General features: G+C 39.4%; 2 protein-coding genes across 60 annotated transcripts in view; one reads left to right on the top strand and one right to left on the bottom strand.

Annotated features, from left to right (window-relative positions):
* Positions 1-1,856, bottom strand: part of NUDT6 (nudix hydrolase 6) — a 68,943-nt gene extending 67,087 nt beyond the window's left edge. For 27 of the 50 annotated variants that reach the window (XM_084973004.1, XM_084972992.1, XM_084972994.1 and 24 more), the window contains exon 1: positions 1,163-1,452. In XM_084973004.1, coding sequence (XP_084829130.1) covers positions 1,163-1,391 — 229 coding nt within the window. In that variant the 5' untranslated portion in view covers positions 1,392-1,452. Of the gene's footprint in view, positions 1-847; positions 877-963; positions 1,453-1,759 lie in introns of those variants that run through there. The other 23 variants (XM_084973021.1, XM_084973038.1, XM_084973033.1 and 20 more) reach the window with 3 other exon arrangements.
* A 25-nt stretch (positions 1,857-1,881) lies between these two features.
* The window catches only part of AFG2A (AFG2 AAA ATPase homolog A), a 324,349-nt gene continuing 309,054 nt past the window's right edge, over positions 1,882-17,176 (top strand). For 5 of the 10 annotated variants that reach the window (XR_014811844.1, XM_084970683.1, XM_084970686.1 and 2 more), the window contains exons 1-5: positions 1,882-2,090; positions 9,699-9,820; positions 11,117-11,274; positions 15,308-15,366; positions 16,009-16,653. Coding sequence is in view for 9 of the 10 variants with exons in the window: in XM_084970683.1 (XP_084826809.1) it covers positions 1,946-2,090; positions 9,699-9,820; positions 11,117-11,274; positions 15,308-15,366; positions 16,009-16,653 (1,129 nt within the window). In the remaining variant the exon portion in view is untranslated. 10 annotated transcript variants of the gene reach the window in all.

The following is a 17,176-nucleotide window of genomic DNA, read 5'->3' as shown; positions in this document are numbered from 1 at the left end:
TTTCTGCTTTACCTTCCTGAGATAGTGCTTTGATCACTTGTTTGGCCACTTACGAGTAACAAGTGTGTGCAATAAACACCTGTGTCTACCCACACATATGACACACATTAGAGGATGAACACCGATTTGATCTGCTGGAGTTAGCAACTATCCCAAGTAGGAGAGAAAACAGGTGAAGAGATAAGTAGCTTGGAAATGAGGATGCTTAAAGATTAAACTAACTAGCTCTACTCTATTACCATAGATGCTCACTTGCCATATGCTGCACAGAATAAAGATTATTTGAAGTTTCCTCTTAGTGTGAGAGGATATTTTTCCATGGCTAAATATCCTTTCTCTGCTTTCAATTTGATTATGAAGACCCTCAAGGGCAGTTTGAAAAACAGGTTGCTCCACCAAATCGAGGGCTCTCAAAGTGAAGGTTCCTCTTCACAAGCTTTCTTTTTTTTAATCATTGAATTCAAGGTTCAAAGAGAATAAAGAGAATGGTGAGCTTTGTTCCTGAAGACTGAAACCATTCACCAATCTCCCCCGCTAATTATAAAGGGAGTGTTGCTTTCTAAGTAGAAGAAACTCTCTAGTTCTGGGCACCAGAGCTCCTGACCCCACTTGTGAACAAATACGACCACTCGGAGCCTCTTCGGCCCACTTACGGTCCACCACCTGTATCAGAAAACGCGATAGGGTGTTTTTTGTTTTTTGTTTGTTTTGCCTTGGGCAAAGTGCCGGGCAGAACCAAGTCTCAGTAAACGGCAGTAAATAATTATGAAATAATATTAACAAACGCGGAGCAGTAAGTACGCGGCAGATATAACGCTAAGCACTTAATAAGCATTGTCCAACTTACCCCTTAACAATCCCATGAGTTCCTGTTACCTGGTTTTACAGATGAAAAAAAGGTGATTTACAAAACTTGCCCAAGATCACACACTAGAAAGAGGACCAGAAAGTAGGGCTGCAGACCTAAAGTTTGAGCTCGTCACCATTTCACCCAACAGCCTCGGAAACCTCCCAGCCAAGGGCACGAGAACGAAAGGCAGAAAACGGGTGCGGGTCACACACGCCCTCTCTCCTTCCCTCCAGAGCGACTCGGGAGTGGGAACCGCAGTTACTTGGTTAGAAAGGTCGGGAGCCCGGGGAGCCTTGATCCAAGCGCACTTGCCCTGCAAAGCTCTCTGGAAGGCGACGGTGTCCAGGCGGTCCAGAGCGTCTAGTTTCACCGAGACGCCCCCGAATCTGTCCAGCTCACCCCTCAGCTCGCCAGCTACGGAAGGGGGGTCCCGAGAGCAACCCAGGAAACTCGAGGCCCCACGGAGCCCTGCATAAAGCATTGCGTGGCGCACCCGAGCCAGCCCAGTGAACCAGCAGCGCCCGCTCCGCAGCGGCGGCATTTCCACGCAGGCTCTCGTGGCCTCAAGCCTCAGCTTCCAAATTACCCAGCGGGTTTGCCTTAGAACGAAGAATGCTACCGTAAGTTTTAGAAGAGTACCACCCACCCTATCTCAGGGTTGAGCAGGCATTACCGCTTTGCAGCTCTAGGTAGAGGAAACGGCAGTCCTGTTGACTGACTCCTCTCAGAAGTTTGCCTGGCTCCCGCCAAGCGGGGAGAAACTCCCACAGCTTTCCACCCTCCCGGAGTTACCCCCACCCATTTTAATATTAAAGGGACGTTTGTTCAGGGATGGAAAATGCGGTGGAGATAAGAAAAATTCCTGTTTTTCAGGAATTTACAATCTAAAGGACAGTTCTGTCCACCTACTCCTTGGCAGAAGTCAGAACCTCTTCAACGAAGGATCCTCGGTTCTCCCGCTCCGCCTGCGCTCCACTCCGGGGATTACGGCGCGGAACAGAGCCTCGCTGGCTTCTGCCCCGGAAGTTTTTCTCTCAGTGAAGCGCGCACGTTGAGCCGGCTTCACCGCTGCTTCTCTCAGGCAGCCTTGAGATAATGTCTTCCAAGAAGAACAGAAAACGCCTGAACCAAAGCACCGAGAATAGTTCGCCCTCGGCCTCCGCTGCTTCCTTTCCTGAGGGGGCCACAGCTTCAGCCGTGGCGGCCGGGACTTTGGTGGTGATCAACTTCCTAGAAAAGGGTAAAGAGTTCTGAGAGGGAGGTCCGAGGCCGAGGGGGTGCTGCCTGAGAGGACGAAAACCTAGCGGTTCTACCTTGAGGGGAAGAGGTTTTTAAAAAGTTGGTCGAGGCAGCGATATGAGCGCGGCACAGAAGTCCTAAAACACCTGAAGCTGCGCCTGCATTGGAAACGTGAGGCAGAAATGACTTAACCATGGGCAAGTCAAGCTGCATTTTTTGAATTTCTAAGTTTCACTTGAAACAGCCTAGGCTTGTTTAAGATTAACGGCATATGTAAGTGTAAAATCGCTCATATCAAGCGAGCTTTGTATACAGTCACCCAGTTCGGTGACCATGTGGACCCGTCCTTCTTGAGAGAGAGGTCGATGTGCCTTTAAGATTGATAAGTGGCTTTTCCCCTGTTACACCAGTTCTGGTATTTAATAACAGCTGTTAATTGTACACTGGCGTTAGCAGTAGGTTGCGCATTTCACTTACGTGTCTCATTTACTCTTCTCAGAGCCTTGGGAGATGGTATTGTGTTCTGCCCATTTTACAGAGGAAGAAAAGTTAACGTGACCGCCCCAGGTTACACAGCCTACTAAATAAATAACAAAGGTTTATTTGAGGCCAGAAGTATTTGACTCTAAAGCCATTGCTTTAGATCAGGGCAACCTTGACTTGAGAGAACGGATTTAACCGAAACGCATTTAGTTGGTAAAGCTTCTAACAGTCTTGATGTTTTGTGGTTTTTAAAAATGGTTCAGATTAACCTAGCGGCAAGATTTTTATTTCTCTATTGCAGACCCTAAAGACTATCTTCAAGTTAACATTGCGTTTTCAGTCTCTTTTGGGGATCAGAGGGCAACTAGTTGGGTCTTGCTGTCTTGCACAATCTCTTTTTCTTTCTTTCTTTTTTTTTTTGCTTTTTATGGCCGAACTCTGGGCATATGGAGGTTCCCAGGCTAGGGGGTCCAGTCGGAGCCACAGCTGCTGCTCTTCTCTCACTCCTCAGCCTCTTCCTATTTGACATCCACCCTATTATTCCATCAAAATGGCACCTGCCCTGGTGGCTGATTATCTCCATGTGGATAAATCCAATGGATGGTATTTCATTATTTGACCCCTCAGCAGCTTTTGGTATTGTCTGTCAGCCATTTCTACCTTCTTTAAACAGTTTTCTTCTTGACTTATGTATCATCACTTTCCCAGAGTTTTCCCCTTCTTTGGTTGGTACTTAATCAGTTTGTTTTGCAGGCTCACCCTTATCTACCTAACTGTCCAAAGTAGAAGCTTCTTAATCCTTAGTCCTAAACCCTCTTTTTCTCTATATGAACTTTCTTCAGCAAGTTCATCCACTTCCCAGAGTTTCCCATTTATACCCTTATTTTCCAGATTTGTATGTGTAATTTATATTGTTTCTGAGTCGATTCAATTGTCTTCTAGACCAATGCGTTTCAAACTCTGTAGGAAAGATTTTGAAATTAATGACGTGGCACAGTAACACTGTTGTAAAATAAAATAGAAGTAAATTACTGGCAGATAAGTTAGAGATTTTTATTAGATTCAACATATGTAGAATTACTTTGTCAAAATGCGATAAAAGCTTCTAAATGCATATCATTTTTTTGTTCTTACCTCATCATGAACAGTAACAAATAGTTTGTGGACTACATTTTTTTTAAATTGGAATATAGTTGATGAACAATATTTTGTTAGTTTCAGGTGTATGTCATTGTGATTCCCTTTTTTTTTTTTTTTTTTTCTTTTTAGGGCTGCATTGGTGGCATGTGGAAGTTTCAGACTAGGGGTCCAATCAGAGCTGCAGCTGCTGCCCTACACCACAGCCTACACCACAGCCATAGAAATGCAGGATCCGAGCCTTTTTTGCCACCTACACCACAGCTCACAGCAACGCCATATCCCTGATTGAGGTCTGGGAGCCTGAGATTGAACTACATCCAGTGGATACTAGTTGGGTTTGATTACACTGCACAACAATGGGAATTCCCCACTTTTACTGCACCTGTTGAGGTGATCATATGGTTTTTGACTTTTGTTAATGTGGTATATGATGTTGATTGATTTGTGTATGTTGAACCATCCCCACTTTTAAATACATTAAATGATTACCATGATAAGTCTAGTAACCATCTATCACCATACAAAATTAATATAGTATTATTGACTATATTCATTATACTGTACTTCTCTGTGACTTACTTTTTAATCGGAAGTTTGTACCTCTTAATTCCTTTCACCTGTTTTGCCCAACCCCCTCCACTCTTCTCCCAGCTAGCAACCATCCCTTTGTTCTTTGTATCCATTTGTCTGTTTCTATTTGTTTTGTTTTTTGGATTCCACATATAAGCGAAACCATATATTTGTCTTTTTCTGACTTACTTCACTTATAATATCCTCTAGATCCATCCGTGTTTTTGCAAATGGCAAGATTTCATTCTTTTTATGGCTGAATAATATTCCATTTTACTATATCCATTTTATATGTATAAAAGTTCTCTATATATTTTGGATATTAATCCCTTATCAGATATATCATTTGCAGAAGTCTTCTCTCATTTAGTAGGCTGCCTTTTTGTTTTGATAGTTTCCTTCACTGTGCAAGAGCCTTTTAGTTTGATGTAGATTCATTTTTTTTATTTTTGCTTCTGTTGCCCTTGCCTTAAGAGATCCAAAGGGAGTTCCCATCGTGGTGCAGTGGTTAACGAATCCAACTAGGAACCATGAGGTTGTGGGTTCGCTCCCTGGCCTTGCTCAGTGAGTTAAGGATCTGGTGTTGCCGTGAGCTGTGGTGTAGGTCACAGGCACTTTGGATCCCTTGTTGCTGTGGCTCTGGTGTAGGCCAGCGGCTACAGCTCCAATTGGACCCCTAGCCTGGGAACCTCCATATGCCGTGGGAGTGGCCCTGGAAAAGATTAAAAAAAAAAAAAAAAAGAGAGACAGGTCCAAAAAAATATTGCTAAGACCAAATTCAAAGAGTTTATGTGTGTACTTTCTTCTAGGATTTTTATGGTTTCAGGTCTTATATTTAAGTCTTTAATCCATTTTGAGTTTATTTTGTACATGGTGTAAGAAAGAGATCTAGTTTGATTCTTTTGCTTGTAGCTGTCCAGTTTTTCCCAGCACCATTTATTAGAGAGTCTGTCTTTTTTTCCCCCTTATATATGTCGTTGATTAATTGCCCAGATAGATGTGGATTTATTTCTGCGTTCTTTATTCTGTTCCATTGATTTATGGAACTGTTTTTGTGTCAGTACCATATTGTTTTGATTACTGTAGCTTTCAGTATAGTTTGTGCTACCTCCAGCTCTGTTCTTCTTTCTCAAGATTACTTTGGCTATTTGGGGACTTTTGTGGTTTTATACATATTTTAGGATTACTAGTTCTAGTTCTGTGAAAAATGTCATTGGTATTTGTTAGGCATTGCGTTGAATCTATGTTTCAGGTAATATGGGCATTTTAACTATTAATTCTTCCAATCCATGAGCAGAGTATATCTTTTCATTTATTTCTGGTTTTTTTTTTTTTTTTTTTGCTTTATATTAATGGTTTTTATTTTTTTTTCATTACAGCTAGTTTACAGTATTCTGGGTCACCATGCTGTATACTGTACAGCATGGTGACGCAGTTACACATACAAGTATACAGTCTTTTTTTTTTTTTTTTTTTTTTTTTTTTTTGTCTTTTTAGGACTGCACCCGTGGCACATGGAGGCTCCCAGGCTGGGGGTCTAATCAGAACTGTAGCTGCTGGCCCATGCCAGAGCCACAGCAACTTGGGATCTGAGCCACATCTGTGACCCACACCACAGCCCATGGCGGCACCAGATCCTCAACCTACTGAGCAAGGCCAGGGATAGGGATGGAACCCGAAACCCCATGGTCCCTGGTCAGATTTGTTAACCACTGCACCACGATGGGAACTCCAAGCATACATTCTTTTTCTTACATTATCATTCTCCATCGTAAGTGGCTAGACATAATTCCCATTGCTACACAGCAGTATCTCATTGCTAATCCATTCCAAAGGCAATGGTCTGCATCTATTAACTCCAAGTTCCCAATCCATCCCACTCCCTCCCCCTCCCCCTTGGCAACCACAAGTCTATTCTCCAAGTGCATGATTTTCTTTTCTGTGAAAAGGTTCATTTGTGCCATATATTAGATTCCAGATATGTGATATCATATGGTATATGTCTTTCTCTTTCTGACTTACTTCACTCAATGTGAGAGTCTCTAGTTCCTTCCATGTTGCTGCTAATGGCATTATTTTGTTCTTTTTTATGGCTGAGTAGTATTCCATTGTGTGTATATACCACATCTTCCTAATCCAATCATGTGTTGATGGGCATTTAGGTTCTTTCCATGTCTTGGCTATTGTGAATAGAGCTGCAATGAACATGTAGGTGCATATATCTTTTTCAAGGAAAATTTTGTCCGGATATATGCCCAAGAGTAGGATTGCTAGGTCATATGGTAGTTTTATGTATAGTTTTCTAAGGTACCTCCATACTGTTCTCCATAGTGGTTGTACCAGCTTACATTCCCACCAACAGTGCAGGAGAGTGCCCTTTTCTCCACACCCCCTCTAGCATTTGTTATTTGTGGACTTATTAATGATGGCCATCTTTGTGTTGTTTTAATTTTTTTCATCAGTGTCTTACAGGTTTCAGAGCATAGGTCTTTCATCCCCTTGGTTATTCCTAGGTATTTTATAATATTTGATGCAGTTGAAAATGGGATTGTTTTCTCAATATGTGCTCCACACGTTGAATATAGCACTGTAAAATACCTCTTCTTTTGGATTTTTCAAAGGTACTTTAAGACTGACCTCAAGAACTCGTATTTCCTCCAACAAAACAAATGACCTGTGTTAGTTTTTCCCATCATAAAATTCAGAAATCTAGGATCCATCAATGATACTTGTCTCTTATATCACATGTTGTCCAGTCCACCACCAACTTCTGTCTAATACCTAAATGTTTCCCATATTCCACTTCTGCAGTCTGTCCCCACTGCTTCAGCCTTACTCTTAGACACAGTCCTCTTTCACCTGGACTGCTACACTAGCTGCTCCCTTCCAATTCCTTTTCCACTCTCCAGACAGAATGATCTTTTAAGATAAAAACCATGATCCTGCTTTTCACCATTAACCTGTCTGCAATCACTGTCAGATTAAAGACCAGGAGCTTGATACATCTCCACTGCCCTGGGTGGTCTTGACCTTTCTTTTGTAGCTCTTTCTTGTCTTCCACCACTCTGTACTTTTATCCTTAGATGCACAATGCCTTCTTCTGTCAAGGATCTCTGTACATGCTCTTCACTTTGTTGAAAATTGTCTTTTTTTCCCCTTTTCATGTAGTTGATTTTACTCTTCCTTTAGCTATGAATTTAAGCATTATTTCTTGGAGAAGTGTGCTTTGATTTGTCTAAATTAGATCCTGCATTATAGGTTCTCCTAGCACTCTTAGTTGTTCTTTCATTGTATTAATCTTAAACAATCACTAAATAACTGCATAATGATAATAAACTAATACTTCTCTTTATTAAGTCATAAGCTTTGTGAGGCCAAAGACTGTGTCAGCTTTTATCTACTTTGTATCCCCAGTATCATATCTGCCGTGTAGTATACATAGGAAATGTTTGCTGAATGAAGAAATGAAGGGTGGATGGTTGTTTGAAAGTACCTTTACTATGTCATTAATTAATCTGGTACATAGCATGCTCAATAAATGTGAAGTTAGGTGTTCCTACAGTAGCACTGTGGGTTAAGAATCTGGCTTTGTCTCTGCAGCAGCATGGGTTTGATCACTGGCCAGGTGCAGTGGGTTAAGGATCCGGCGTTGCCACAGCTGAAGAATAGGTCACAGCTATGTCTTGGATTCGATACCTGGCCAGGGAACTTCCATATGCTGCAGGTGCGGCCAAAAGAAATGTGTAGTTAATTGGCAAGTGGATGTAGAGATAACATGTTTTTAAAATATTGGAGGATTGAGGTCTGGTGTGGGGAATTGTGCAGAAGACAGCTTGAGTAGATTTAGATGTGTAAGCAGAGACAACAATGGAAATGTATTAGGAAATAAGGCCCGTGAATGGGAATTTGAACGTGATCTCCATTGGTGATAGGGAGGAAATGGAGGTATTTTGAGAAGTCTGTGAATTATCAAATCTCAGTGCAAGATAAGATGGAGGGAAGAGAGGAAGAAAATCTTGTGAAGATTTTCATGTACACCTGTGAGGTAATTATCAAGAGGGAAGTGTAATTCATTGAGGTTTCCTTCATTAGGAAGAAAGAAATGGCAGAAACTAAACATTATGAGGTAATCAAACACACTTTGCTGTTATTGATGGGCACCTTATGTAAGAGACCTGCTGCTCATAGGAATGTTGAATTTCTTTTAAGCCTCTCACATTATACGATATGCTTATTTTATACTCAGTCCTGCTAATCCTAGTCTTGCGAAATGCTTTATTTTTCTGGATTTGTTCATCTGATGACAGGGAAAATAAATTTGTTGGGAAATTATTTTGTGGTAGAGACTGATGTAAGTCAGACATACCTTATAGTTTTGTTTAGTTCCTTTTTAATTACAATAGATCTTTTTTTCGGATTATGAAGGAATACTAAGATCAGTCAGAGTTCTTTGGTTATAATACATTTTATAATAAAGTTTATGAAAGACATAAGTGTTACATAGATTTTGTTTTGGAAAAGAAAAATATTGGGTACTCATCTACTGCATTCATTCATTTCATGGGTATTTATTATGCAACTGCTGTATTTAATGCACTCCTAGGCATTAGAGTTATGAAGATGAATATGACCTGATTCCTGCTCCAAAGCAGTATACAGTTTAAAGGAAAGTATAGTAAAACGAGTGAATATTATGGTCATAAATGCTAGTATTTGGCAACATGGCGTGCTGAGAATCAGAGGAGGGATACTAAGGACATGTAGAGCTCAAGTTGGCGGGGGACGGGGGTGGAGATGTTAGCACATCATTTTCAGAGGTTTTGTAACTGGACTGAATTCTGGGCTCCTTTGGCCAAAAGTTGAAAGCGCTAATGGTCATTTGAGTCAGTGTATGTTTGTCTAAGGAATAAGACCTGTGTTACTGTTATCCATGTATTCTTGGGAGTAGAAAGGAAAAATGTCTGATTGCCATCATGTGAGTCAAAAGTGGAAACATAACTTAATCCTATAGAACTAGATGATGTCCCATTTCCCCAGTTCAATACTTTGAATACTAATAGCCAACTCAAACTAGAAACTATAGTATGAAATTTCAGAATGTGAGCATGAAAAGCCCTCTTGCAGCTATGTTCAGTTAGCCATGGTATTAGAGATTTAAAAAAAAAAAAAAAGAAAGAAAGAAAACCAATACCTACCCCATAACACATGCTTTTTTAGTTTGCATTCACAATGTCAGTCGACTCTCCAAAAGGTTTGGTTTGCTAAAATGAGGAGGATTAGAACAGTAGTGTCTCCATTGTATGGCAAGCACACTCATGTGGTCATGTCATTAGAGGATTTTTATTTACTTCAAAAGAAAGCATGCTTTAATTTTAGTTACAAAATAGTGTTAAAATTTTCTTTTCCTTCTTGGTAGATGACAAAGTTCCTAAAACATTCCAGAATTCCCTTGTTCAACTTGGACTCAACACCATGAAGTCTGCAAATATATGTATTGGTCGACCAGTGTTGCTTACCAGTTTGGATGGAAAGCAAGAAGTAAGAGTCCTTTCTATCTCCTTACTTTAGAAAGATTTGACATGTTTGTGGTTTTAATTTTCAACACAAGCAGTAATAAATGAAGAACTGTATTTTTTTTTTTTTTTTTTTTGTCTTTTTTGCTATTTCTTGGGCCGCTCCTGTGGCATATGGAGGTTCCCAGGCTAGGGGTTGAATTGGAGCCGTAGCCACGGGCCTATGCCAGAGCCACAGCAACGCGGGATCCGAGCCGCGTCTGCAACCTACACCACAGCTCACGGCAACGCGGGATCGTTAACCCACTGAGCAAGGCCAGGGATCGAACCTGCAACCTTATGGTTCCTGGTCGGATTCATTAACCACTGCGCCACGACAGGAACTCCAAGAACTGTATTTTATGAGTCACATCTATATAAACTTTTCCTTCCTTTGATACCCTGGGATTTATAGCCCCTAAATGTCCTAATGTAGAGAGAAGCCTTTCCTCCAGAGGTAGTAACCCACACACTAATAACCCTGTTTCTCCCAGTTTGTTAGTTGTATTTCTCCATAGAAATGTTATTTTAGGGTTATGAAGGTCATCTCTTTTTGTATATAAATTTTTGATTATTCTCCCTATTTTTAGCTGTTTATCCCTCTGCCATTCAGCATACTTGAGACTCTCAGCCCAGAGCCTTTCCTGGATCATTTTTGGTAGCTTGGCTTTCTTCCTCTGCCTCTGCCATGTCTTCTGCTGTGCTCAGTGTTCTCTCATCAAGTGGGGTCCTCTGGAACTGTTTTGCAGTCACATCTGCTGATGACATGCCTCCATTCTTTTAATTGTTCTGGGTTTTATACTGTAAAAAATCCTTTACTGTGTCTTGTGGAAGAGAAGACTATAAATGTGCAAATTCAGCCCGCTATCTGGAGCTAGAAATCTTCACATTGCTCCCTGAGCACTTAAGCCTGGTGAGATCCCTCACTACTTCCTGGTTGTTGTTTATGCTCCAGACAGAATTGCCTTACAGTTAGTTTGTCTTTAGTATTTTTTTCTTGTTTTCTTCTTATCACCTGTTAATGCCTTTTTCTCCTTTCTTAAATCTTCCTTTCAGCCTTTTTACCATTTTCACTGTGGGATTATTCCTAATCTTCACAAAAAAGATGTAATATTAAAATTTTTTTTTTTTTTTTGTACGTGTGAGGTCATAACTCTTTTGGGATAAGGACTGTATTTTGCAGATACATATACCTGACTGTACTTAGTTTTCTTCCTTATAAATTAGTAATATAGTATGAATATTTTTTTCCTTATGTTTTAATTTTCTATTTTCTGGACAGGTCTATACGGCTTGGCCTGTGGCAGGATTTCCTGGAGGGAAGGTTGGCCTGAGTGAAATGGCACAGAAGAATGTGGGTGTGAGAGTTGGTGATGCCATCCACGTCCAGCCTGTTTTGGGTGCTGTGCTGCAAGCTGAGGAGATGGATGTGGCACTCAGGTTTGACTCTTTGGTGACTGTCTAGATCAGTGTTGCCCAGTAGAAATGTAATGAAAGTCACAAATGTGAACCACACATGTAATTTTGCATTTTCTAGTAGCCACATTTAAAAAGCAAAGACAAAGGAAAATTAATTGTAATAGTATATTATATATGTATTTTTTGCTTTTTAGGGCCACACTTGTGGCATATGGAAGTCCAGGCTAGGGGTTGAATTGGAGCTGTAGCCGCCGGCCTATGCCACAGCCACTGCAACGCAGGATCTGAGCCACGTCTGCAACCTACACCACAGCTGATGGCAATGCCAGATCCTTAACCCACTGAGCAAGGCCAGGGATCAAACCTGCGTCCACATGGATGCTAGTCAGATTCGTTAACTGCTGAACCATTACGGGAGCACCTGTAATAGTATTTTATTTAACCAATACATATAATAAAAATCTTATTTGAACTTAAAATGACTACAGAAAACTATTAATAAAATTTTTCATCTGTTTTTCAAACTAAGTCTTCAAAATCCAGTGTTTGATAGTACACTGGTAGCATATCTCAATTTGGACTAGCCACATTTTAAGCACTTGATAGCCACATGTGGTGAGTGGCTAGTAGCCTACTGTATTAGCACCAGCTAGACCAGTGCTAGGTATTTATGGACTAGACACTCTCATGTCCTATGGTAAGAGTATGCCCTAACATTTTAGGTGAGAGGAATTATTATTGATGGCTATTTAACAATAATTTTTGTCTTGGTTTGCAGTGTAATCAGGGCTTCTTGTCTTTTTTACTGTCGTAAAGAGGAGCAGGCAAGAAACAAGTTTTAATTTAATTAAGATTGCTTAAGCAAAGTACCTGATTATGTATTTAAACTCATTGATTATTCAATGTAATAAAAGTTGTATCTATCAGATTTTTAAATAGTTCCCCCTCACCAATGACTGTCAATATGGTTAAAGTATAGTGCCTATCCTCTTGAATGTTCTATATCTAATACCATATTTACTGAGTTTGGATCTATGAGTCTTGGCAAAATTTGTTTTAAAGTTTTTGGTTTTCTTTTTCTTTTCTTTTTTTTTTTTTTTTTTTGTCTTTTTGCTATTTCTTGGGCTGCTCCTTCGGCATATGGAGATTCCCAGGCTAGGGGTCTAATCAGAGCTGTAGGCCATGGCCTACGCCACAGCCACAGCAATGCGGGATCCGAGCTGCATCTGTGACCTACACCACAGTTTATGGCAACACCGGATCGTTAACCCACTGAGCAAAGGCAGGGATCGAACCTGCAACTTCATGGTTCCTAGTTGGATTCGTTAACCACTGTGTCACGACGGGAACTCCTGTTTTAAAGTTTTTTGATACTTTAATGTCATTTATAACAGTTGGGCATTTTACCTTATATACAAGAATCACAAAACGTTTTCTAATCCTTAACTTGATTTGAAGATATTTTCTTCACTATTGGTACTGTTTTTAGATTCCAAGCTTGAGCTTTGGCGTGTTTTTTCTTTTAAAAACAGGAAATGTTCTTAGCGCATTTAATAACAGTTTAATGAGCAACAAACTAAATGGCAGAAAGGAGAAGAGAACACATTATAGGTTGAGCACCAGCTGTGTACTAACATGCACAAGCACACAGTTTCCCCTTTTTCTTCTCTCATTTAATCCTCTCAACATTGGTATCCATATTTAGTCCTTTTTTACAAGTGAGAAAATGGGCTCAGTGAGGAGAAGTAACTTGCCGATTATTTTATGGGTTAGTTAGTAGTACTGTTTGGGTTGAATCTTCAGACTATTTTAAAACTGGGGCAGGTAGCAGTGATCAGTTGACTGGATTTTTGATAATTTACTACCTACTGTGACCTCTTGAGGGCGCAGCAGACTTAGATGATGACTACCTACTGTAGAGGGACTATGTATATTTTAAATGGAAGCTTGGTTTATTTTAAAGAACACTGTGATTTAAATATGGCAACAGAACTTAGATAAGAACTTTAATTTCCAGTAAGGAAAATTAGCAATTTTAGTCTGCTTCTTAAATCCTTTAGTTGTAGCTGAAAAATTTTATTAGTAATGTTAGAGCTCCTTCTAGTGGAAATGATTTTGTGTACACATTCTTTTTTTAAAGCAGAGTTTGTTATTTTTATGTATTTGTACATATTTGCAAATGTCTTCTATTCGAAGTTTAATAAATAAAAACAGTTTAAGTAGTTTCAGAGTTCTATAAACAAATTTAAGTATTTAAGGAAATATGTAGACTTTATATACATGCTAGATTCATGAAATTTTCTTTTTTCTTTTTTTTTTCTGTTTTATATGACTTCACAGTCGATTCTCATTATTTGTGGTAATATTCTATGAAGTTATATTCTATGAATTTGCCATGAACACTGAATTAACAAATGCTGAACTGTTGCTTCTAGGGGATGTGTGTGTGTGTAATATGTATGTATATATTAATATGTATATATGAAAAATATATCTTACATAGATTATAATCTTAAGTTCTTAAAACAACTCATTTTGGTAGATTCTTTTTTTCTTTATTTTGCAAAAATTAAGAGGTGGCTCAGAAGTATTAAAGGATTTATTTGAGGCCATCCCACTAACAGATGCTAAAGTTAGAATTCAAATTTTCTCCGTCTGGTCCCAGAGCTGAAACTTTTCACTCAGTACTGTTTTGCCCCCTACCAACTCCCAACCTCTGATCACTTCTGTTTGAGTGTTGAAATAAGAGGCCTTTTTCACCCTCAGCTGGCAAAGTGTTGGGTGACTCACATTTTTTTGCCCACTCTGCACACATCCACAAATGACTAGGGAAGCTCTGCTAGTACTGATTTTGGGGTTTACAAATACATTTTAACAAGTAGGTGAATTTGCATATGGTAACCTCAGTTAATGAAATTTGACTGTATTGGTTTCGTTACTGATTGAGTGATTGGGAACAAAGCTTAGGTTTGGACCAGATGGTCTTGGTAACACACTTTTTCCTGACCTAAACCATTCTCCCTCTGTGATCTCTGGCAGAGCTCACAACTGTAGGCTTCCTTTGTGATATGGACTGCTTATACCTTGAGGAAGAGGGAAAACACATATTCTGAGAACTCTCCAAGAACATGTTTCTTTAAAAGTGTAATTTTTAGGTGTGCATACTTCCTGTAGTAAGATAAGCAGTATTCCTGGAAGACACAGTTACTGGTCAGAAGAAGGCTTTTTCATTTTTTCATAGGTGTACTCTTTTTCTTTTTTTTTGGGCCACACACACAGCATATGGAAGTTCCTGGGCCAAAAGATCAAATCTGAGCCACAGATGCAACCCATGCCACAGCTACTACCATAATGCTGGATCCTTAACCCACTTCACTGGGCTGAGGATTGAACCCACACCTCAGCAGTGACCCAAGCCACTGCAGAGACAATGCCTGGTCCTTAGCCTGCTGCACCACAGAGGGAGCTCTTAGACATGCCCTTTCTCTTGAATGAACTTCCATTGTACCAGTACCCTGCTTCTTTTTTCCTGTCTCTTCAGATAACATACTCTATAGGATTTAATTTTCTTTTTGTATAAATTGTACAAAGAGAATAAAGTAAGCGATTACTAAAAGCCATTTTTCAAGCTGGGCAAGTTCAGAAAGGGAATGATTAATTGAAACCATTGTTTTTCAAATCTTTTTGACTGAGATGATAAAAAATACTTTATTTGTTATGGTTTATTGCACCCACAGATGTATTGCTAAATGCACATGTGTTTACCTGTATACACCTGAGCATATAGGTGTGTGTGTGTATGTGTATAAGATAGTAAAGAATATTGATTTAGGCCACTAGGACACCAAATTGCAAATATTTTTATGGCTGTAAAAAGTATCTGAGAAGTATATAAATTATTTCAAAATTGTATAAATAATTTCCAGATTGTAAACCAAGGAACCAAGGATTCATTTGATTAGGTATACATTACAACTGTGTTCATGTCACTTTATATTACATTTTAGTTTCTGGTATATTTAATACTGGTTTTTATTTCTCCCACCCTTCACAGTGACAAAAATGCAGATATTAATGAAGAACAGTTGACTGGTTGTCTTCTGAGAAAACTAGGTGAGATTGTATTTCAAATAATTTTCTAAATTTTAAAAAGCAAGGAAGCTGCAAATAATGTGTCTTTTAGGTTTTATATACGTAATAGTCTACCTTAAAATGGTATAGAGAATACTCTCCTCAGTGAATTAACGTCCTTATAAGATAGGTATGTAGCATCCTTACCCCAGCCCCAGCCGTGGGCCCGCAACTGCCCAGTAATTGATTGGCATTTCAGCAGTGGAGCGGATTTATGACTTACCTATGAACAGAATCAGTGGTAGAACTGAGACCTTTAACCCTTGAACCCTTGCTCCTTCCAGTGAGAAGTGTCATCTTGGAGTGTTGATCTAGGTGTGCTATTTTAGGTTAGTTCATTATTGAACATGAAATGTCTGACTGTGGATAAAATTGATAGAATCCTAAGTGTGTTGAGTGTAGAGAATTTCAGAGAATCATCTTGTCCTTCTGTCTCCAGATAGTCCTATATCGTAGAGGACTATTTCATCCTCTGTTTTTTAGGATAGTTATTTTATTAATACTTCAATCTTTGATTTAATCTTTTCAGTCAGTTTTGTTGCTAAATGAAATAAATTGCTATTTAAACTTAAAAATTGGTGGAAAAATTGTGCTAATGTATATATTTAATAAATTGTCTTCCAGATGGCAAGATTGTTTTACCAGGCAATTTTCTGTACTGTACATTCTATGGACGACCATGCAAGTTGCAAGTGTTGGGAATAAAAGGGGCAGATGGCACGATGTTGAGAAAGTCTCAGAATGACCCTGACACTGATGCCGGTGGAATGGCTTCTGAGCCATCCAGCATAACAACCAGCACCCTGGATTTATCCTTACAGCTAAGTCAGTTAGATCTGGAAGTGTCCCAAAACCCAACATCAAGCAGTACTCCTTATAAACTAGTAGATGACAGAATGATCAATAAAGCTGGTGACATTTTGTCAGATGTTACACAGAGTCCTGGAAATGGCAATGGACTTGGATTAGAGGAAGTCACAGGTCTTAAATGTAGTTTTGAGTCTGCCAGAGAAGTAAATGAGCAACCTATTAATGAAGAGAGATTGCTGAAGTCACCCAGCGTGGGAGCAAAATGCAACACTGATACCTTCTATTTTATTTCTTCAACAACAAGAGTCAATTTTACAAAAATTTGCACAAAATCAAAAGATCAAGACAACCAATTAAAAGTGACTTACGATATGATCGGTGGCTTAAATAGTCAGCTGAAAGAAATTAGAGAAATAATTGAATTACCTCTCAAACAGCCTGAACTTTTCAAGAGTTATGGTATGATTTATTCAGTATGTTACACTCAGAATATTATGTTCAGACTAAAATGCTGTTGGTTCATCCCACTTATCTAATAACTGTTCACCCTCTGTTTCTGTTTTACTTTCCTGCGCGGGAAGTATCATGGGAGGTGTGAGTTGCTTTGGGAGATGCCAGTTAAGTGAGCCTTTTTCTGTGCTTAAATCTCTTTAGGTGTAATATGAGTTAGTTGCAGCCTGTCTCTTCCAATTGCACACTTCCAGTTGTTTATACTGGATCTGGAAGAAGTATCTTGTCATGCTAGATTGACTGTGACAACTAAAGAAATAAACCAAATATTTAAATAGGTTGGATAGAACTTCTTTGTTAGGAAATATAGCTGGATGTAGATCTCTTTGCTTTGAAACAAGTGGTTAAGGGAGTGACTCGGTGCTTAGGAAACTCAGGGCTTCCTCTGCATTGTTATTGCTCAGATCCTCTGCATATATTTGGTGCATTCCATCTCTTCTGTTTTCTCCTTTTTCATGAATATATAAAAAGT

The sequence above is a fragment of the Sus scrofa genome, chromosome 8 (assembly GCF_054392235.1).
Source record: "Sus scrofa isolate SSC_HxYL_T2T_F1_AM1 chromosome 8, Sscrofa_HxYL_maternal_Yorkshire_Landrace_v2.0, whole genome shotgun sequence".
Lineage (NCBI taxonomy): Eukaryota > Metazoa > Chordata > Mammalia > Artiodactyla > Suidae > Sus > Sus scrofa.
Note: the sequence above shows the minus strand (reverse complement) of the source record. Positions and strands in the feature narration are given on the sequence as shown.